The sequence below is a fragment of the Suncus etruscus genome, chromosome 2 (assembly GCF_024139225.1).
Source record: "Suncus etruscus isolate mSunEtr1 chromosome 2, mSunEtr1.pri.cur, whole genome shotgun sequence".
NCBI classification, from domain to species: Eukaryota; Metazoa; Chordata; class Mammalia; order Eulipotyphla; family Soricidae; genus Suncus; species Suncus etruscus.
This window is the reverse complement of record NC_064849.1, coordinates 14803132-14826698: the sequence shown is the minus strand read 5'-3', so window position 1 is coordinate 14826698 and position 23567 is coordinate 14803132. Positions and strand designations below refer to the sequence as shown.

Sequence of the window (23567 nt, the reverse complement as noted above, 5' to 3'; positions counted from 1 at the left end):
TTTTTTTTTTTTTTTGGTTTTTGGGCCACACCCAGTAACGCTCAGGGGTTACTCCTGGCTATGTGCTCAGAAGTTGCTCCTGGCTTGGGGGACCATATGGGACACCGGGGGATCGAACCGCGGTCCGTCCAAGGTTAGCGCAGGCAAGGCAGGCACCTTACCTTTAGCGCCACCACCCGGCCCAATCATAGATTTTTTAGGCATCCAAAGTTTTAAGCACCCTGGACCACCACCAGTGTCATTTTGTCTACACTAGTATCTCAAATTCTTCACCTAGTCCCCTTGCCAACTCCCTTCTGTTGGCCAACTCTCAGGGTCTTTTACTACTCACTAGTTCTTTACTGTTTCTCTATATTGCATGCATGATAGCTCAACCTCTATTTGTCCCTTTTCTTCTGACTGACTTCACTTAGTGTGTGTTACCAGCTAACTTCATGGACATTGTAGCAAATTGCATGATTTCATCTTTTTTATAATTTGAGGCTATTCCATTTTGTATTTATCACAGTTTCTTTACCCAGTCATCTATTCTTGGGTTGTAGATCTTGGCTAATGAGAAGAGTGCTCTAATGAACACAAAATAGTGTTTTAGGGCTCATATAGAAACCTAATTTTTACTTTTGTTTGTTTTTGGGCTACACCTGGTGGAGCTCAGGGGTTACTCCTGGCTATGTGCCTAGAAATCTCTCTTGGCTTGGGGGACCATATGGGACACCAGGGAATTGAACAGCGGTTTGTCCTAGGCTAGCACATACAAAGCAGACGCCTTATTGCTTGTGCCACTGTTCCGGCCCCTAATTTTTTCTTTTTCTTTTTTTTTTTTTTTTTTTGGTGTTTGGGCCACACCTGGCGATGCTCGGGTTACTCCTGGCTGTCTGCTCAGAAATAGCTCCTGGCAGGCACAGGGGACCATATGGGACACTGGGATTCGAACCAACCACTTTTGGTCCTGGATCGGCTGCTTGCAAGGCAAATGCCGCTGTGCTATCTCTCCGGGCCCTAATTTTTACTTTTTTGAGAACAAAAAGCTTTATGCTGTTTTCCATAGAAAACTGAACCAGATGGTATGACCACTGTCCATGAGATAGTAACATGCAAAAAGTGTAGAAAATGGGGCTGGAGAGAGTACACAGTTAGCATTCTTTTCTTGCCATGTAGGTGGTACCCCATATGGTTTCCTAATCCCCTCCAAGAGTGATTCCTGAGCACAGTTAGGAGTAAGCCCTAAGTACAACCCAGTGTGGCTCCCAAACAAATAAAAAAGTATAGAAACAACCAACTTAGCTGTGGTGGGGATTAGGGAACACTACATACATTAAACTTATCATTGATCTGTTATTAAGCACAGTACTTCCATATAAATGGAAAACTTTTTGTTTGGTTTTTGGGTCATACCCAACAGGGCTCAGGTGTTACTCCTGGCTCTATACTCAGAAATCACTCCTGGCAGGCTTGGAGGACTGTGTGGGATGCTGGGATTTGAAACACCATTCTTCATGCAAGGCAAATGCCCTACCTCCATGTTACCTCTCTGGCCAAATGGAAAACTTTTTTTTTTTTTTTTTTTGGTTTTTCGGGCCACACTCGTTTGATGCTCAGGGGTTACTCCTGGCTAAGCGCTCAGAAATTGCCCCTGGCTTGGGGGGACCATATGGGACGCCGGGGGATCAAAGGGGGATCAAACCGCGGTCCTGATCCTTGGTTAGCGCTTGCAAAGCAGACACTTTACCTCTAGTGCCACCTCGCCGGGCCCTGGAAAACTTTTTTTTTTTTTTTTGGTTTTTGGGCCATACCCGGCGCTGCTCAGGGGTTACTCCTGGCTGTCTGCTCAGAAATAGCTCCTGGCAGGCACGGGGGACCATATGGGACACCGGGATTCAAACCAACCACCTTTGGTCCTGGATCGGCTGCTTGTAAGGCAAATGCCGCTGTGCTAGCTCTCCGGGCCCTTAAAGAAAGTTCTTTTTTTTTTTTTTTTGTTTTTGGATCACACCCGGCAGTGCTCAGGGGTTATTACTGGCTCCAGGCTCAGAAATTGCTCCTGGCAGGCACGGGGGACCATGTGAGACACCTGGATTCGAACCAGTGACCTCCTGCATGAAAGGCAAATACCTTACCTCCATGCTACTTCTCCGGCCCCTGGAAAACGTTTAATACCAATTTTTTATAGCATAGTTTTGATTTCTTGTTTTTTTATTTTTTGGTTTTTGGGTCACACATGGCAGCGCTCAGGTGTTACTCCTGGCTCCACACTTAGAAATCGCTCCTGGCAGGCTCGGGGGACCATTTGGGATGCCGGGATTTGAACCAACGATCTTCTGCATGAAAGGCAAACGCCTTACCTCCATGCTATCTCTCCGGCCCTGATTTTTTGTTTTAAAATTATTTACATTTACATATAAAATTTATATTTTACATTATTCTACAGAAAAGAATGTTTTAATATATTGTTTAATCAGTACTCATGTCTTTATCAGTGCTTGTCATCACATCCTTTTCTTTTCCCTTCTTATAATTGTTCATTGTACTTCTCATTTAAGTTGAGGATTAACTTGTGTCATTTTGCTTTGACTGACAGTAATACATTTTACTCTACACCTGAAGTAATGTCTCATAGTCTTTCTCTTGGGTAAGCTCATTTTGATCTCTGAATAATTCTACATTTCTGTCTATATTCTTATTAGGTGCAGTTTTTTGTGTATTTTGTGCCACACCTGCAGCGAGTGCTCAAGGGTTACTCTTAGCTCTGTGCTCAGAAATTGCTCCTGCCAGGCTCAGGGGACCATATGGGATATGGGGATCAAACCCGGGCCTGTCCCAGGTTGGCTGTGTGCAAGGCAAACATCTTACTGCTGTGCTGTCGCTCCAGGCCCTAGGCGCAGTTTTTAAATCAATATTGTTTACATGTTGAGCTGCACAATAATTACATTAATTTTAACTATGACTGTATGCTTATACTTTGGCACTTAAATTCCTTGTTTAGGTTTCTGTAAGGTACTTCTGTATTCTCTGGCTATCCGTTATTTCTGAGATAGAATTAATTTTTCCTTGGGGATTGGGATGGGATGGGGTAATGACTCGATAGCTACTTGCAGCTCTGTGTTGCAGCTCTGGGGTGTTAGTTTTCTGGTGGTCCTTGGGGGGACTGTACGCCATGCTGATACATCCCACTTGAAGCATGTGCTTAGCCCCATAAGCTCTCTCTCTGGACCTGAGACAGAATTTCAAAGTTCTGTTTTAGAGCTAATACCACTCATGGGGTGCTATTGGGAGGAACTAAATGAAATAACTGAAGAAAGCACCAATTAGTAAATCTCTGAGTGGTAAAGGCACTGCTTCGTAAAGCCTGTCACAGAATGTGTATGTTCTGCAGGTGTAAATCTGCTTTTGTTTTGGAATAAAATAGTTGTTTTTAGAGAAATGTACATAGAGGAAGAAGGGAGGAAGGGAGAAGGGAGAGGAGAGGAGAGAGGGAGGGAGAAAGAGGTGAAGAGAGAAAGGGAGAGAGAGAAGGAGGGGGAGAGAGGGAGGGAGAGAGGGAGAGAGAGACATGGAGGGAGAAAGGGAGAGAGGGGGAGAGAGTGGTGGTGAGAGGGTTATTCAAGTGCAACAAGGGGGCTGGAAAGATAGCAACCTGAGTTCAATCTCTGGCATTTCATATGGTCCCTTGAGTGCTATCAGGAATAATTCCTGAGCACGGAGCTAGGAGTCACCAATCATTGTTGGGTGTGGCCCCAAAAGAAAAGGAACAATAAGGCTTCTCCAGAGGGGAAAAGCTGAAAATTTATAGCTCAAATTCAGGTGTGTGCAAATCTCTGGTGAAGAATGCACTGATTTTTGTGCTTATTGATGGATTCATTTTTTTCAAAATAAATAATTTTATAAATTAAAACAAATTGATCTTTATTTTACTTTAATAATTAAAATAATCTAATATTTATGAAAATAATTTAATAAATTTATATTAGATTTGGTTTTTATTGTAGAGCACATATATCAGGGCAAAGTGTTGCACATACAACTCCAAATCATTTTTGGGAAAAAGCTGTAAAAATAATTGTAACTGGGGCCGGTGAGGTGGCGCTAGAGGTAAGGTGTCTGCCTTGCAAATGCTAGCCAAGGAAGGACCGTGGTTCTATCCCCTGGCGTCCCATATGGTCCCCCCAAGCCAGGGGCAATTTCTGAGCGCTTAGCCAGGAGTAATCCCTGAGCATCAAACGGGTGTGCCCCCCCCCAAAAAAAAAATTGTAACTGCTTTAGGTGTGCAGTCCCGACTTGAGGAATCCATGTTTGCTGCAAAAAGAGTTCTGCCCTGATAAGGTCTTCTTGACTGGCTGATTTATTAGAGTTCTGTAGCAGCAGGCCTGGGACTCTGTAAGACTGGGTCCCCTGATGTGATGGGAGTCCTGGGAGTGAGAGGGCTTTGTTCTCAGCAGGCCTGTGTCTTGGTGATATTGTATTATTATCTTTTTTTTTTTTTGGGGGGGGGGCCACACCCGGCATTGCTCAGGGGTTACTCCTGGCTGTCTGCTCAGAAATAGCTCCTGGCAGGCACGGGGGACCATATGGGACACCGGGATTCGAACCAACCACCTTTGGTCTTGGATCGGCTGTTTGCAATGCAAACGCCACTGTGCTATCTCTCCGGGCCCTGTATTATTATTATCTTTTATCTATGTTGATATTTACTTCTTTGGTTAGGTGCAATTAAAACATGTCATGTCTTTTTTAAACATATAAGTTACTTTATAGACCATGTTTTATTTAGTTTAAATGGTTTATTATAATACATTTATGTCCAAGTAAGTGAAAGCAAAACTATTTAAAAAGAAAGATAGCAACAAGAAAATTTGAGAAAATTTTTATTTTATTTATTTTATTTTTATTTATTAAAATATTTATTTTATTGCATATTGCATAAGATCATTAAATCATTATAGAAGATTTGGTAGTTTTTTATTTTTGTGGGGTGGGGCACCCCTCGTCTGTTCAGGAATCACTCCTGATTGGTTCAAGAACCATATGGGATGTGGGCAGTGGAACCTGGGTGGGTCCTGCTGTAATATTGCTCTGGCCAGGTGAAGGTTTGGTAAACTTTTGTTGCTAGTAGATCATTCTGTTACTTCTTTAGTTTCTGAACATTAGTTTGTTTCAGACACACATTGGCATATGAATTGGTGTATTTCCTTGGGGATGACAGTATTGAAAAATTGGAGTTGTCCAAGAATTCCTTGCACTATTGCTGATACTTTGGCTTTTGTGGGGTGTGTTTTTGGCTGCAGGGCTTCAGGAAGCATGAGAAGGTGGTGATAGGGGAAGGGGAGGATACTTGGGCTCACTCCAAAAAAGTCCTGGTGTTGTCAGCTCAAATACTGGCATACCTAGAGTTTTGCTCAAATTGGTATCTCTATAAAGAGCCATAAGTTAGTAGTGAAGCAGGACCACTGGCAAAGCAGTGACTGTGAGTGATGGACACAGCAGGTGTTGTTTTAGCAGGGGAGGGACCTGATTTTTGCTCTCTCTTTCCAAGATTGCCAGCTTTCAGCTACATGGCTTATGTACCCTTAATTTAAAAAAATGTTATGTCTTACATGGCAGATAGCAGCTGACGAACCTCCCCCAGAAGGATGTGCTTCTTTTATATCAGTACATGGAAAGAAGACTTGTGATTTTGACACCCTTGAGAATCTTGTGCTTACAGCCTCTAAGAGGTAGGTTTTGTGCTTTTGCATTTGGAATGTCAGACATTTCTGTGTGTATATTTGCCCCCCCCCTTTTTTTTTTAATATTAAGAACCCCCCTTTTTTTACTTTAAAAATAATAATAGGGCCACACCTTTCTCAGGGGCCTTGACTGTTTCTGAAAGTGCTGGGTGGAAGCAGTGGGATGTGGGAATAAATTTAGGATCTTGCTTTGCTACTTCTTTCTAGCTCAATGAGCTTAAGACCTGTCCTTGAGGGGCCGGAGAGATAGCATGGAGATAAGGCGTTTGCTTTTCATGCAGAAGATATTGGTTTGAATCCTGGCATCCCATATGGTCCCCCGAGCTTGCCAGGAGCGATTTCTGAGCATGGAGCCAGGAGTAAGCACTGAGCGCTGCCGGGTGTGACCCCCCAAAAAAAAAAACAAACAAACAAACAAAAAGGACCTGTCCTTGAATTGCTATAGTGGTAGTTATACTTGTATCATCTTTTTAATTTACAGATTTTGGGGCATACCCAGCAATGTTCAAGAGATACTCCTGGCTCTGCACTCAGGAGTCACTGTTAGACTTTGTGTACTATATGGGGTGCTTGGAATTGATCTGGCCCAGCTGTCTGTTACTATCTTTAATGTTTAAGTTGTTTAAGTTTTAAAGTTTCGGGGCTGGAGAGATAGCACAGTGGTAGGACGGTGGTTGAATCCTGGCATCCCATATGGTTCCCTGAGCCTGCCAAAAGTGATTTCTGAGTGCAGAGCTAGGTGTGACCCCAAAACAAACAACCCCCCCAAAAAAGTTTTAAAGCTTTTATTATTTATTTACAGACCCAAACCGTTACTATTTAAAGGAGATCATGTCTATCCCTCATCTAATCCTGAAAGCCCAGTGGTGATTTTCTACTCTGAAATCGGCTATGAGGAATTTTATAATTTCCATCACCAACTTATATCAAAGAGTAATGCAGGCCAAATCATTTATGTACTTCGACATTATATATCTGTAAGTATTGATTATTTGGTAACTATTTTGATGGTTCATTTCTCCAGAATGACTTTAAAATAAAAGCTAACTATTTTCCTCTTTGTGAAATTATTTGAACTACCTTCTAAGAAATGTAGGGCTTCCACTAAATATGATATTTACACATAGAAGACACTGGCCTTTCTGAAGTTATGGAAAATAATTATGCTTTAAAATAATGGGTTGGTAGTGTTTGTTTTCTATTTCAAAATGAGTAATGCATCTTGATTTTCTCTGGATTTAATATGGCAATAACAGTATAGAAATAACTTTTTGGGTGTCAGGACCACACCCAGCGATGCTCAGGTATCAGTCCTGATTCTGCAATCAGGAATTACTGCTGGTGGTGCTTGGGGACTGTATGGGATGCATGCAAGTGCCTAACGCTCTGTACTCTGTACAGACCCAGAAATGTTTTTTTTTGGTTTGGGTTTTGGATGACATTGGGCCATGCTGGGGTGCTGTCAGGTATCTGGGATCAAATATGGGCTTGCATGCAAAGCATATGCTGTTATTTGTTTAGCAATTTTTCTTTCCACCAAACTAATTTCTTTTGGAATCATTAGGATATGGAGGGTTTCTGAAGAGTTAAGAACTGGCAGGCTTGTTTTAGCATTAAGTTTTTTAACTGTTTATAATATTTCACATATGAAATATTTATGTGAGTTTACACATAGTCATAGGGTTTTGTTTCCAGCATCATATGTAGCTCTAGAGATTCCTGAGCATCCTTAGGTATGACCCAGGTGTTCCCTCAGTACCACTGGTGTAGCCTTGGTGTCTTGTGTACTGGAGCTTCACGCTTGGGCTCTAGCATTGAACAACCTTGCCTTGTTGGCTGAGAGATGTTGGGGGTGACCTCCAAATTCTCTGAATACTGTCTGGGATACTGCCTTCTCCTAAAAAATGTTATCATTTCAAGTTTCTATTCAGTTAATAGTGTCCATGCCAGTAAAATAATACAAATTTAAGTGAATGCTGATGGGAATGTAGATTGGTTCAGCCTTTTTGGAAAACAATATGGACATTCATAAAAAAACAAAACAAAAACAGAAATTGAGCCTCCATGTGATACAGCCATACTGCTCCTAGGAATATACCCTAGGAACCCAAAAACACAGTGCAGAGAAACCCTCTGCATTCTGTTTATTGCAGCACTATTCACAATAGACATAATCTGGAAATAACCCAAGTGCCCAAGAACAGATTAGTGGCTTAAAGAAACTGGTACATCTACACAATGGAATTCTATCCAACTATTAGGAAAAATGAAGTCAAGAAATTTGCTTTTGTATGAATGATTCTGGAGAGTATTATGTTGAGTGAAATGAGTCAGATGGAGAGTAGACAGAATGATTGCACTCACTTGTGGGCTATTAAGGAAAAAAAGAAAAGAGGGGTTGAAGTGATAGTACAGTGGTAGGGCATTTGCCTTGCATGCGGCTGACCCAGGATGGATCTGGGTTCGATCCCCGATATCCCATATGGTCCCCAAACCAGGAGCAATTTCTGAGCACATAGCCAGGAATAACCCCTTAGCATCACCGGGTGTGGTCCAAAAACAAAATAAAAAAAGAAGAAAAGATAGTTGAGAATAATACCCAAAGACACTATAGATGAGGGCCAAGAGGACCCTGGCCAGGAGGGCTAGGAGGAAGAGGAGGATGGAAGCCACACCTCACAATACTCAGGGCTTACTCCTGACTCTGTGCAGGAATTAACAACTGGAATTTTGCCCTGGGAGGGGGTGACAGTGGGGTTTAAGGCATATGTGATGTTGGGGATTGAACCCAAGTTAACCACCCTCTAGTAGGCAAATGCCCCACCCACTTATTATTGCTCTAGCTCCTCCTGCATCAGATTTTTTTATCTATCTGGGAATTTCCATTTGCGTACGTGTTGCAAGATATACAGTCTGTCCTTGTTCACATGATTGGTTGTGTGTTACTTCGTGGAAACAGCTATCTGATAATGTTGGAACTTAATGTTGTGCTGTCTTGCAGAATCCCAGGAAGGAGCTTGTTTATCTCTCTGGCTATGGTGTGGAATTGGCCATTAAAAGCACTGAGTACAAGGCCAAGGATGATACTCAGGTGAAAGGTGAATTTGTAAATTAAGACCACATGCTTTCTTTTCATTAAATAGGAGTTAAAGGGAAATTTGTTTTCCTAATAAAAAATAGGTTTCATTGTATGAATTGTATGAACTTGAGTCTTGATTTTATTATGAGTGACCTTAAATATCTTATGTCCACTATTTTTCTCCTGTTTGTTAACTTCAATGATATATACTTCTTAAAGTATTTGTGAGAAGAAAATAAAATGTTATATAATGTATTATATAATATATAATTATATTATGTAATTTAGCAGTACACAAGAACTTGAGTCTACGATAGCTATTGTTATTGGCATTGTGTAGTTCACAAGGTCATTAGTTTCTTGCCCAACTATCTGATAATGAATGAATAATTCTACTTTTTAAATTTTTTTTCTGTATTTGGAACAGTTCACTCTTACGTTGCATGCGACTGACTTGGATTTGGTCCCTTGAGTACCACCAGAATAATTTCTGAGTGTAGAGACAGGAGTAACCCCTGAGCATCACTGGGTGTGGTCCCCCAAAACGAATCAGCAAAAAATAGTTTATAGCATTTTATTTCTAGTCTGGTCAATTAAACATGTATTTGCTGTGTTTTTATAGGAACTGAAGTAAACGCCACTGTAATAGGTGAAAATGATCCTATTGATGAAGTTCAGGGATTTCTCTTTGGAAAATTAAGGTACATACAAGTATAAGATTTTGGAAAGTTCCCTTATTCCTGTATTGTTTGGTTGCCCTACACTGTATGTATTCTCTTTCTTATTACACTTTGGGTTTAAATTTCTTTTTTTTTTTCTTCGGGCCATACCCGTTTGATGCTCAGGGGTTACTCCTGGCTAAGCGCTCAGAAATCGCCCCTGGTTTGGGGGGACCATATGGGACGCTGGGAGATCGAACTGTAGTCCTTCCTTGGCGAGCGCTTGCAAGGCAGACATCTTACCTCTAGCGCCACCTCGCCGGCCCCTGGTTCAAATTTCTTAAAAAAATTTTATATAAGTAGCCTGGTGTGAGGATATTACTACTTACAATACTGTTAGTTGTCTAGTTTTCCTGTAGCATATTATTACTAAATGATATTATAACAGCTTGCTTGTGGTTTAAGTTAAATTTCTTTTCCAGACTCTGCCATATTTAAAAATTGTCAGTTTTTAAGGAGAAGCAATCTTTCATATAACTCTAGTTATTTTAACTCAAGACATGTCTTTTTTTTTTCTTGACTGGTTGTATTTATTTATTTATTTATTTATTTTGGTTTTTGGGTCACATCGTGCAGCGCTCAGGGGTTACTCCTGGCTGTACGCTCAGAAATCATGGAGATATGCTGTTTTGACTTTGCTAAACATAGTCTGAAAAATATAAATGAAGTATAGTAGACTATATGTTTTTAGTTGAAGTACATTATTAGAATTTTCTTTCTATGAGATGGAATTTTGGGAGCTGGGGAGTGCACACCAAGTAATTCTCAGGGATTCCCTAGTGCCAGGGAACCATGCAGTGTGGGGGCTTCCACATCTGATTCTTATACTTCAGCCCTTTGAGCTGGAGCCCTGGCCAAGAAATGTGTCCTTAAGGAACATCTCAGAAAAATTTTATGAAAACACTATAGAATGGTAGAGCTAAATTTTTTTTTTTTTTAGTTTTTGCAGATTTCTTTTTTTTTTTTTTTGGGCCACACCCGGTAATGCTCAGGGGCTACTCCTGGCTATGTGCTCAGAAGTTGCTCCTGGCTTGGGGGACCATATGGGACACCGGGGGATCGAACCGCGGTCCGTCCAAGGCTAGCGCAGGCAAGGCAGGCACTTTACCGTTAGTGCCACCGCCCGGCCCCCAGATTTCTTTTTTCTGCCAAGATTTGTTCTAATTCCTGAGGTTCCTTCTTAGGGAAATATTGAATAGGAATTTACATTTCTAATTTTTACATTCCTATACTTAGGAATATTAGGAATCTATGCTTGTTTTTTAAATTTTTTTTAAAGAAGGTGTCATATATATATGAAAGTCCAGTTTCATACACTATAGCTTTGAGCTGTGACTGAGTGAAATGGCAATCCCCTGAGAAGGTATATGGTGCAGTTTATTGGACATGTGGAACTCATTCTATGCATGTATAGTTGAGTTTAACCTCAGTAATGTACTCCTTGGTATGTCATTAAATTCCATTTTCATGGAATCCGAGTTTTCAGAATTTCTTTTCATAGTCTTGGTTTTCTGATTTCAAACATATTCCTTGGTTCCCCAACTTGACTGTGCTTGTAATGGCTGGTGGTCATGCCCACAGTTGCTATATTCACTATGGATCTCATACTTTAGTTGTGACTACAGAGATCACACAGTAGCTATGCAGCTGTATTGCACACCATGGGCATGGTGGTAGAGCTCTAACTGATAACCTCACACCAGATATGTAGGTGCTTTCCTGTCACACCTGGTCATGTTCAGGAGCTATTCTTGGCTCTGAGCTCAGGGGTCACTACTGGCAGGGGACTATGTGGTGCCAGGGATTGAATCTGGGCTTCTTGCATGAAGAGTGTGCGTGCAACATTCTTTGAGCTCTCTCCAATCCAACATTGTGACTTTTTTGTTGTGATGTTGATGTTGGAGACATTCCTATTGGACAATGAGAATAGTTATTCGACTGTCTCAGAATATTTGGACTCCACCCTTGGCTCAAGGGGTCCTCCCAGCACCCCTCTCTTTCCTCAGTGTAAACTTAGTTCTATAGACAAAATGTCCAGTTCTGATGTTTGGCCATTTGTTGTTTCCTTACTGTGTTCCTTTCTACCTCACACAAGGAAAGAGATTCTGTTTTTCTTTTTCTTTTTATTATTTTTGGGGGCCACACCCGGCAGCGCTCAGGGGTTAATCCTGGCTCTACTCTCAAAAATTGCTCTTGGCACGCTCAAGACCATGCAGGGGTCCTCAAACTTTTTAAACAGTTTTTAAACAGTTCACTGTCCCTCAGACCATTGGAGGGTCTGACTATAGTAAAAACAAAACTTATGAACGAATTCTTATGCACACTGCATATATCTTATTTTGCAATGAAGAAACAAAACAGATACAAATACAATATGTGGCCCACGGGCCATAGTTTGAGGACCACTGCTAGGATGCTGGGAATTGAGCCTGGGTTTGTCTTGGGTCTACCTGTGCAAGGCAGATGTCTTACTGCTGTGCTATTGCTCCAGCCTTCGGAAAGAGATCTTTTTAAAAAATACAATAGAGGTGATAACACCTACAGACATATAGATAAGTGGAGCTTTCTATATGTAAATTGTAAATCAGTGAAACTTAATCTTTTTTTTTTTTTTTTTTTTTGGTTTTTGGGCCACACCCTTTTGACGCTCAGGGGTTCCTGGCTACATGCTCATATTGAGGGGATCATATGGGATGCCGGGGGATCGAACGGCGGTCCATTCTATGCTACCGCTTGCAAGCAGACACCTTACCTCTAGCGCCACCTCTCCGGCCCCTAATCATTATTTTAAAGCTATCTTTTTTTTTTTTTTTTTTTTTTTTTTTGGTTTTTGGGCCACACCCGTTTGATGCTCAGGGGTTACTCCTGGCTATGTGCTCAGAAATCGCCCCTGGCTTGGGGGGGACCATATGGGACGCCGGGGGATCGAACCGCGGTCCGTTCCTTGGTAGCGCTTACAAGGCAGACACCTTATCTCTAGCGCCACCTTCCCGGCCCCTTAAAGCTATCTTTTTACACAGTTATATAAATAAAAATTTTATAAGTAATTTCATACTAGTAATTGTAAAATTGACATGAAATAGATAAATCCTATAAATGTAGACTTTAATAAGAGCAAGAAGAATTAATGAGAAAATATGAATAGACTTTGGCTTTTGTCATTCTTGGATTTTTCTGTTGAGTATGTCTTCACTGAGACCCTTCAGGTTTCTTGGATCTTGGTTTCTGTGTTCCTCAACTCTAGGAAATTCTTAGCTCTGATATCTTAACTATTACATTTTCATCAAATTGATCTTTCTGTCTTTCAGGGACTGCGTGTTTCCTTTATTTTTCCTCTTGACCTCATCCTATAAATCGCTACTGTTTCTTTCTTTCATTTATTTTCAGATTTTCCCCAACTTTCTGTTCTTTTCTAGAGGTTTCCTACATTTCATTTTGGAGTGCTTCCCTCTTTTCCTTAGCTATTGTTTGCTGCTCAGAGCTACTACTTAGGTTTTTAATATTATCAACCATACTCTTCACTTGTAGTTTTTTCATTTTGACATTCATACTTTCTTGTGCTTTGACTACCTGTGCTATTATTTCTTTGAACTCATTAAACATCCTCACCATAGTGTCACTACAGTCATTAAGGGATTTACAGAGCTGTTTGATACTGGTCTAACCTTCTGTATTACTGTTTTTATTCACTGAACTTGTGGGTTTCTACTTGTCTCTTCCATTGGGTTTTCTGTGCTTCCAGAAGGATTTGGCAGTGATGTGACTGTTATCATATTTGTTTTTCTTTTTTTTTTTTTTTTTGGTAGTTTTTCTTTTTTTAAGAGCTTTAAGAACAAATATTATCCCCATACTCCCATATTCACTTGAAGAAACAAGGTGTGTGAGTCACAGTAGTTATTAGATTTGAGGTTTATTTTCTTCCTTTCTTGGTCTTATTTCTTCCTCTCTCTCCTCCATAGAGAATCCCTTTTGTAATGACTCATTTATTCTGTAAGTTTTATGGTTTTAAAATTAATGTATAATTTTCTATATTAACTTATTTTTTAAAAATAATACCTTTTATTGGGATGTATATTTTTCCCTTTTCACTAAGAGGAAGACCATGCATATAAAATTGTAGGCATCTTTTCAGTGTGTTTTGAGGCAGGAAAGACACATGTAAAGGCCTGGTTTCATGTTTTTTTCAGAGAGCTGCACCCTCAGCTGAGGGGACAGCTGAAAGAGCTCAGAAAGCATCTTGTGGAAAGTACCAATGAAATGGCTCCTTTAAAAGTCTGGCAGTTGCAAGGTAAAACAAATGTTAATCACCCCTCCTGTGTGTCTTTTTCTTTTGGTTAATTAAAATAGTTTTACTGTGGGATGATGATAATTCTGAGGAGAATGTGGGATTGTCCAGAGAGAAAAAGCAGAGAGAGAAAAGGCTAACATAAAGAAAATCCATGCCCTCAGGAAGGATATAGGCATCCTAAGTGCAGGCTGTAAAGGAGAGGTTGTACACCCAAAAATAGGGTGCAGGGACTTTCAGAATGGAGTAGGCTTCATTAGCCTTGTTCTTTTTGTGTGTAGTGCTTTTTTATCTTTTAAACATTTATTTATTTTGATTTTGGGGCCACACCCAGTGGTGTTCAGGGATTATTCCTACCTCTGTGCTCATAAATTGCTCCTGGCAGGCTCGGGGACTATGTGGGATGCCAGGAGTCGAACCGGGGTCCATCTGGGATCAGCCCATGGCAAAGGCCCTGCCGCTGTGCTATTGCTTCGGGCCCCAATCCATCCCAGACAGTGTTACGGAGCATAGGGTCTACTCTCTGTGAAAGGCCATTTATTCCCCATGGGCCCTGAGTTGTATTGAGGACCATCAAGATAACTCAAGTGGTTCTCAGGACCACAAGGGCTACACTTGGAGATTTTTGTGGTGCCAGGGATTAAACCAGGTTCTCAATCATGCAAAGCATGTACCCTGACTCCTGTCGCATTTCCCCACCCTGGTTTTTTTTTTTTTTTTTTTTTTTTGGTTTTTGGTTTACACCCGGCGGTGCTCAGGGGTTACTCCTGGCTGTGGTAGGCACGGGGGACCATATGGGACACCGGGATTTGAAACGACCACCTTTGGTCCTGGATTGGCTGCTTGCAAGGCAAACGCCGCTGTGCTATCTCTCCAGGCCCTACCCTGTTTTTGTTTTTTTTTTTTAATTAAGTGCCACTAAAAAGCTAGAGTTTGAACTTAATTGTATTTATTCACATGATTCTGAGGCTATCACATAGTTTTAAGGTTGTATATGACTGATTAGAAAAGAAAGTGAGGGGCCGGGCGGTGGCGCAAGAGGTAAGGTGCCTGCCTTGCCTGCGCTAGCCTTGGATGGACCGCGGTTCGATCCCCCTGCGTCCCATATGGTCCCCCAAGCCAGGAGCGACTTCGAGCGCATAGCCAGGAGTAACCCCTGAGCGTTACCGGGTGTGGCCCAAAAACCAAAAAAAAAAAAAAAAAAAAAAAAAAAAGAAAAGAAAGTGAACCTTTTGGTAGACAGATACTGTGCAGAGTAGTATTACTGGAAATATGTTTGTTTTGTCATTGTATATTTTTTAAAATTATCTTTATTTAAAACACTGTGATTACAAATATGATTGTAGTTGTATGATTACAGTCATGTAAAGAACACACCCCTTCACCAGTGCAAGATTCCCACCACCAATTGCCCAGATCTCCCTCCTTCCCACCCCACCCACACTTGTACTTGAGACAGGCTTTCTATTTCCCTCATTCATTCACATTGTTATGATAGTTTTCAGTGTAGTTATTTCTCTAACTGCACTCATCACTCTATATGGTGAGCTTCATGTCATGAGCTGCACCTACATGGGTAAATGGGGGGAAATAATGGTTGGTACTGAGGCAGTAAAAGATTAGAAATGAACTTTGTAGGGCAGTATCAAGGTCACAATACAAGATGGATATTATGCATATATAAACTATCTGCATATAATATATCAATATATATTGTTTTTTTTTTTTTTTTTTGGTTTTTGGTTTTTGGTTTTTGGGCCACACCCTGTGACGCTCAGGGGTTACTCCTGGCTATGCGCTCAGAAGTTGCTCCTGGCTTCTTGGGGGACCATATGGGACGCCAGGGGATCGAACCGAGGTCCGTCCTAGGCTAGCGCAGGCAAGGCAGGCACCTTACCTCCAGCGCCACCGCCCGGCCCCATATCAATATATATTGTAAGCGTGGGGGCACTAGCCCCTGTGTGGTTTTTGAAATGAGATCAAGGAGAAAAAATTTCCAGTGACTGTCCCAACATAAACCAGTGCTGCAACGGCCCGCCCTCCACCCAAAGTGCATTCCCATTAGTGTAGGGAGAGGTAAGGGGAAAGCCTGATGACCCCTATAGAGTCCACCTGGACCAGCACCCAGGGAAGGCCTGGAGTCCAGGGGAGAAAAAGGGGGATGGCTGGGGGCCTGCCAAGCCTCCCAGCACTCCCCAGGCTAGAGAGAAGGCCTCCGGCATGGGGCCTCTCTGAACCCCATAACTGGCAAGAGCTGGCCTCCAGAATCAAAGGGGAAACTGGAAGCCAGATATCTGCCCGCCCTCCTCCCCATGTACCTCCCCCCTGGAGTATGGATGGTGGGGGGAAGCCTGAGGACCTTTAAGATTCCACCTGAACCCACTTCTGGCCATCTGGGCAGGCACCCAGGGAAGGCCTGGAGTTCAGGGGAGAAGGAGGGGAACGGCTGGGGGCCTGTCAATCCTCCTAGCACTCCCCAGGCTAGGGAGAAGGCCTCCGACATGGGGCCTCTCCAAAACCCCATTCCTGGCAAGAGCTGGCCTCCAGAATCAAAGAGGAAACTGGAAGCCAGATATCTGCCCACCCTCCTCCCCATTGTCATTGTATTTTGGTTTTTATCCTCCTTCCTCCTTCTTTCCCTCCCTCCTTATCTCCCTCTCTCTCTTCCTCTCCCCTTCCCTCTTCACTCCTTCCCTTTCTCTCCTCTTTTTCTCTCTCCCCCTCTTTCTCCCTTTCTGCCTCCCTCCTTCCCTCCTCTCTGCGTCCCTTCTTCCCTCCCTAGGGTGTTTACCCTACCCAGAACAAACAAAATAGTTTTTGTGGCCCCAAAATAAATAAAAATAAAATCCACCTTATAAATGAAAAATATGAAATTATAGTATGAGTACTTTGGTTGCACCCTAAAGTCATAGCAAGTGAAGAAGGTGTGATATAAATGTGTTTTATTTTTCTATTTTCAATTGCATGAAATTAATATACTTTAAAATGTATTTGCCGTTTTTGCAGACCTAAGTTTTCAAACTGCTGCCCGAATCTTGGCTGCCCCTGCTGAGTTAGCTTTGGTAGTTATGAAGGATCTTAGTCAAAACTTTCCCACCAAAGCCAGGTAAGCTTTGTAACAAATACTTAGTCATCTTAATATTTATATAAAGAATATGCCCATTGAATTATGGCAATGTGTAAAACTTAAAATTACCTGGGGCTGGAGTCATAGTACAGTGTTTAAGGCATTGGCCTTGAATGTGGATGACCTAGGTTTCATTTCTGGTGTCCCTTATGGTAGCACCACTGGGAGTGATTCCTGAGTGCAGAACCAGGAGTAACTCCTGAGTATCGCCAGGTGTGACCCAAAAACCATAACTCCAAACAAGTGAACAAAAATGAAAGTTTTCTCACTACCAGCATACTGCAGTTCTCTGCATAGAGTGGTTAAAGAATCTGGTCTCTACTGTGCCCTTTTCAGTACCAATGGCTAGTTGTATAACATTTGCAAGTAGGTTTAAGTTGTTTTCCTGAGTAGTAAGACAGACAGACAGAGACAGTGGTACCACCATTCAGTACTAGTCACATTAACACAAGCCGGCATTATGCAGATAAAGCTAAGCTAGCATGTGGCACGGACTCTGGTGTTTTCTTCCTGGAAATTTTCATATGTCTGTCTATAGATACTGATTTGTTTATAGTGACAGATTAAGATTTTACATGCATCTTTTCCGGTACTACTTTCTTTCTTTTTTTTAATATGACATTTCTTTTTTTATATATATATTTATTTAAATACCGTGATTACAAATATGATTGTAGTTGGGTTTCAGTCACGTAAAGAACTCCGGTATTGTTTTCAACTGAGTAATTAGTCAGTTACATCTTAGGGTAAATTGTTTAACAGCCAAATTTTCTGAAATCAACAAATAAGTTGGTGGCCAGTCTTTCTCTGAATGAAGGGTTTTGACTTCTGAGATAAGATGTTTTGTGAATAGATTTGTTAATTGATTAGTCTTGAAGAATATTGCTTTGGACATATAACTCACATTCACAGTATGTGTTCACTTAATTTGGCCAGAAGAGATATTCCTCCTCACCTAAGGGCATATCTGAAGAAATCAGACTGACATCTTGTGGATAGAATTAATGAATTGGTACCTTAAACAGATCAAAAAGCCTTAATTTAGGTATAAATGTTTTTTATTTTTATTTTTATTTTTTTTGGTTTTTGGTTTTGGGTCACACCCGGCTTTGCTCAGGGGCTATTCCTGGCTCTACGCTTAGAAATCGCCCCTGGCAGGCTCAGGGGACCGACCATATGGGATGCTGGGATTTGAATCACCAACCTTCTGCATGAAAGGCAAATGCCTTACCTCCATGCTATCTCTCCGGCCCCAGTATAAATGTTTTTTAGCCTGTGAGCAGTAGAAATCATAAATATGACTAAAATGATATAAATAAAACAGATCTTGGGAATAATGTACTTGCTGTAAATTGCTTCTGTTACTGCTGCTTTTACCTTGATTTTGTATCTTATAATGTTGAAAATAATGTGCACATCTGTGAGGAGAAAATATGTTTATCAGTTGTGAATTTTTAGTATTCTTCCATTTAATTTTTTAATTTCAACGTGTTTCATATTTAAGTATGAAATTAAAGACATTGATATCAACTGTTAAAACAATGAAATCTTTTATTTCCTTAGAACAATAACCAAAACAGCTGTGAGTTCAGAACTTAGAGCCGAAGTGGAGGAGAATCAAAAGGTATTATCCACGAACAGTGTCCTTTCTGTTTTGTGTTATCTTTAGATCAGATATTCTGAGTTGAATCAGTCACATTTAAGTTTTATTCTCATTTGGAATAGTGGTGTTTTATTTTTATGTAATACATTGTTACTGATTGAAATTTGAGCATAATTCAAAGTATTAATCGGTGCTGCCACTTAGTTTAGAAAAACCCCTAATTTCTTATTCCCTTTTGTGTCCTGTTTTCAAGTCTTAGGTATAGGGCTGAAGATAATTATCAAAAGTATCTGATTTTTTCCCCCCAATTTAAAAATTTTTGGACCACAGCCCCCCTGTGCTTAGGAGTCATTCATGGTTGTATTTTAGGAGACTCTGTGCCAGGATAGAATTCTGGCTCCTAGCATGTAAAGCATATTCTTTTTTTTTTTTAAATCCAAAGATTTTTATTTATTTATTTTTTTAATTTTTTGAGGGGTGGGGGGGGGTCACACCTGACAATGCTCAAAGATAACTCCTAGCTTTATGTTCAAGGTTATTCCTAGCTTTGCATTTCTTTTTTTTTTAATTATCTTTATTTAAACACCGTGATTACAAATATAACTTAGTTGTATGATTACAGTCATATAAAGAACACCCCCCCCTTCACCAGTGCAGGATTCCCACCACCAATTTCCCAGATCTACCCACTCCCCACCCCACCCACACCTGTACTCGAGACAGGCTTTCTTTTTCCCTCATTCATTCACATTGTTATGATAGTTTTCAGTGTAGTTATTTCTCTAACTGCACTTATCACTCTATGTGGTGAGCTTCATGTCATTAGCTGCACCTACATGGGAAGATGGGGGGAAGTAAGGGTTGGGACTGAGGCAGTAAAAATTAGAAATGAGGGCCTGGAGAGATAGCACAGCGGTGTTTGCCTTGCAAGCAGCCGATCCAGGACCAAAGGTGGTTGGTTCGAATCCCGGTGACCCATATGGTCCCCCGTGCCTGCCAGGAGCTATTTCTGAGTAGACAGCCAGGAGGAACCCCTGAGCATCGCTGGGTGTGGCCCAAAAACCAAAAAAAAAAAAAAAAAAAAAGATTAGAAATGAGCTTTGTAGGGCAGTATCGGTCACGATACAAGATGGATATTATGGATATATAAAATATATGAATACAATACTATCAATATGAAAACAAGGAGAAAACATTTCCAGTGACTATCCCAACATAAACCAGTGCTAGAATGACCTGCCCTCCTCCCAGAGCATATTCCCATTAGTGTAGGGAGAGGTAGGGGGAAAGCCTGTTGACCCCTATAGAGTCCATCTAGACCAGCGCCCAGGGAAGGCCTGAAGTCCAGGGGAGAAAAACCCTATACCTGGCAAGAGCTGGTCTCCAGAATCAAGGAGGAAACCGGAAGCCAGATGTCTGCCTGCCCTCCTCCCCATGCACCTCCCCCCTGGAGTATGGAGGGAGGGGGGAAGCCTGAGGACCCCTAAGAGTCCACCTGAACCCACTTCTGGCCATCTGAGCTGGCACCCAGGGAAGGCCTGGAGTCAGGGGAAGAAGACAAGGACGGCTGGGGGCCTGTAAAGCATATTCTTAGCTCATTAAACTTTCCCTCTGGCTCAGTCTTTCTTTTTTTTCTTTTTTGAGCCACCCCAGCAGTGTTTGGGGCATGTTCCTGGCTTGGTTCAGAAATCACATGTGGTATTCCAAGGTGTTAGGGATTAAACCTGGGTTGGCCAGGTGAATGGCAAATACCCTACTCTCTGGTTAGTTAGTTCTTTTTTTTTTTTTTTTTAATAGCAGTGCTGTACTCCCAACCAGTATTTAAATAGATTTTTTATTTTCTCATGAAAGGAAAAACTTATATTTGAAATTGATGCACATTTCCATTTTTCTGTTCATTTATATGCAACTTTATCCTTAGAGGATGAAGGAGGAAAAAGCCATGACTTCCTTAGTGTTGTGTTTTCTGTTTTCTCATACAATACCAGATGCTAAAGTCTGGTATTACAAAGCTCTGGGATTAACCCTGGCAGTCCTCAGGGAACTGCGTGGTTCTGGTGATTGAACCTGAGTCTCCCACATGCAGGGTCTGTGCTTCAGTCCATTGAGCTGTCTCTAAGGCCCCACTTTGTTTTTCTTGGAATTCTGAATGCTGAGGAGTGAAGGGAGCTCAACACTCCCTGTATTCCTCCTGTCAGCAGTGGGTGAATTAAGGAATTACTGTATTGTTCGCACTATAAGACGCAACCCTCCCACCCCCCAAGATGGGGGTAATGTCTGTGTATCTTATGGAGTGAATGCCACTTGGAGATGAAGTCTGAGTATTTTAAAAAAATGTGTTTTTTTTTTCTTGATGTTTAAAAATAAAGTTAGGTAAATGTGTTTAGACAGCTATGGCCTAGTGTATTGTAAATATATGTTGGCCTTGCAGGCTGGTTGTTCCCAGTTGCTGTCTCCTAATGGCATCACGCGTAGAACCATTTGCTTTAGAATATTATTTTTTTCTTGTTTTCCTTGTCTAAAAACTATGTGCATCTTATGGTCAGGTGTGTCTTATAGAGTGAAAAATATGGTACGTTCTCTTGCTGCTACCTAATTAGTTTCTTGTGCTGAAGAATGTAGGAGTAACCACCCAGTTTTCTTTGGTATCAAAGCAGTATTTTTGATGCCAACTTGTTCTTGAGAATAGAGGGCTGCACAGTCGGGTACTAGGGTGACCACCTAGAGCACAGGGATTGAAATACCCTCAGGAGAGCTCAGTTGCATCTAATACCCTTCCTTATTAAATTAATTCAGAATCTCTAGCTCCCTTTACTTCATCAGGTTCAATACTTTAGTAATTAATTCTATCAGTTCCTATAATAGAGCAGCCGTCTTCCAAAAAGTGACCTTGGGTTATATAACAATAACCTGTTCCACTATGATTGTGGAGACCACCATAATGTCATAGTATTAATCACTAAAAGGAGGGAGGAGAGATGAATGTTGCATCAATTGGCAGTTTCATTTCATTATTGTATATAAATGCTAAGAGGGATCTGGGATGGCATAAAATGAAATCTTAAGCATAGCCTTAGGGCTTCTTTTTCCAAAGATGATGTTGTGAACATTTGTATCTATAATAAAACCAGAAAGACAGAATCACTGTAAACATTCTCTTCTTATTCAGTCCTATTTTTTTTAAACACTATTTCAGTATTTCAAAGGAACTTTAGGATTACAGCCTGGGGATTCGGCACTGTTCATCAATGGACTTCATATTGACTTAGACACACAAGACATATTCAGGTATGATTATCGTTCTCTTAGTTTTAGAGTTTTTTTGGGGGAGGGAATTGGACCCACATTTGTCAGTGCTCAGGGCTTTCTCCCCACTTATGATGCTCAGGGGACCATGCGGTGCTGGGGACCAAAGTCAGATCTTTTGTATGCAATGTATATGCTCCAGGGTTGGTTTCTCTCAGGCCCTGGAGAATAATTTTTATACTTTGAGAAGTTTTTAAAAATTATTTGGGAGGGAGAGGGTGGTGCCGTAGTTGGTAGTGGTCAGGGTTTGCTCCTGGACTCACTCTTGGTGGGCTTGGGGTATCATATGTGTTTCCTGTGTGTAAGGTAAATGGTATTATCTCTGGAATTTGAGTAGTTTTTAATAATGTGAGAGTTAGATTGAATTTCTCTGTGATGTAGCCTGGTGGTTATAGGTGGCTTATCAGGCCCAATGTGCAAGTTTGAGATTGAGCAGAATGACCTCATGGATGTTATGTTTCATCTTAAAGAACCGAACGCATTAGGCTTTGGACATTCAATACCAAAATGTCTTTTATACGTTCTACTTTAGAGTCAGTATTTTTGGCTAATCATAGAAACAAAAGAACGTATTCTTTTATGTCTGGAAAGAATGTGAAGCAGTTTATTCAAAATGCATCCTATGGTTTCTTAGAAGGTGATTTGTTTGATTTATTTGAGTACCTGCCTTTAATAAAAACCCCAAAAACATAAAACAAAAATGTGTGATGTACTAAAGATAGAATCTCAGACTATTGGAAAGAATTGAGATTCCAGGGACTAGCCTTCAGATTTATGGCAGTTAATTTATGAAAGAACAGTCGAGTGGATGAAGTAGAGCTAGGAAAGCCTCTTCAACAGTTAGTGTTGGCAGAGCTAGAGAGCCACGTGTGAAAAATGAAACTGATGAGGCCAGAGTGTTAGCACAGTGTTTGCCTTGCACACAAATAAAAACTCCTGTTTTATTTCTCAGCTAGTTTGACACATATTTTGTTTTTGCCACATACATGTTTTTTTTTATTACTCTCTAAGCTTTTTTACTAATTGGTTCTCCTTCTCCCTCTACCCCCCAGTCTGTTTGATATATTAAGGAATGAAGCTCGGGTAATGGAAGGATTGCACAGACTGGGGATAGAAGGCCTTTCTCTGCATAATGTTTTGAAACTGAATATCCAGCCTTCGGAGGCAGACTATGCAGTGGACATCAGGAGTCCTGCAATTTCAGTAGGTATTTTCATTAGTGTTCAGTCACCTATTTTGGCCAGATATTTTATTGTGATTTATTTTTTGTCTTTATGAAAGATAAGTTATTCTTAAAATTTTTGTTTTTGTTGCCAAACATTTTTAGCAACTGTTTATATGAATAATAGTTCTTTATAAGGGAGGCTCTTAAATCCCCTCAAAGCCCAAGTTACTGTATTTAAATGTGTTTGACACTTTTTGTATTCCCCTTAGATTTCAACTGACCATCCATCTCTTGTGTTAGAGGGTTCATTTAGTTTGATTCCTGGGTTGCATACAACTTGTTTATGATCTTATTTCAAACACCAATTGGTTTTCTAACAGCTTTCTTTAAAAGGACCGTTATCTGATCCATTTTGTTTCCAAAGGTACAATTCCATCATTCTTGTCAGAGCAAGAGTATAGCTGGTTGGGTGTTGTCTTGAATGCAGCTGACCTGGGTTTAATCCCTAGCTCTCCTATTTGTTCCTCTGAGCTTTCTAGGAATGTGCCATGAGTAAAATC

The 23567-nt window shown here is 40.9% G+C and overlaps 1 protein-coding gene across 1 annotated transcript in view; it reads left to right on the top strand.

Moving 5' to 3' along the window:
- The window catches only part of UGGT1 (UDP-glucose glycoprotein glucosyltransferase 1), a 110408-nt gene that overhangs the window by 20060 nt on the left and 66781 nt on the right, over positions 1-23567 (top strand). The window contains 9 exon segments of the mRNA XM_049768899.1: positions 5599-5711; positions 6526-6700; positions 8725-8821; positions 9425-9503; positions 13709-13809; positions 16813-16912; positions 18497-18557; positions 21733-21824; positions 22895-23045. Of these exon segments, the coding sequence (XP_049624856.1) occupies positions 5599-5711; positions 6526-6700; positions 8725-8821; positions 9425-9503; positions 13709-13809; positions 16813-16912; positions 18497-18557; positions 21733-21824; positions 22895-23045 (969 nt within the window).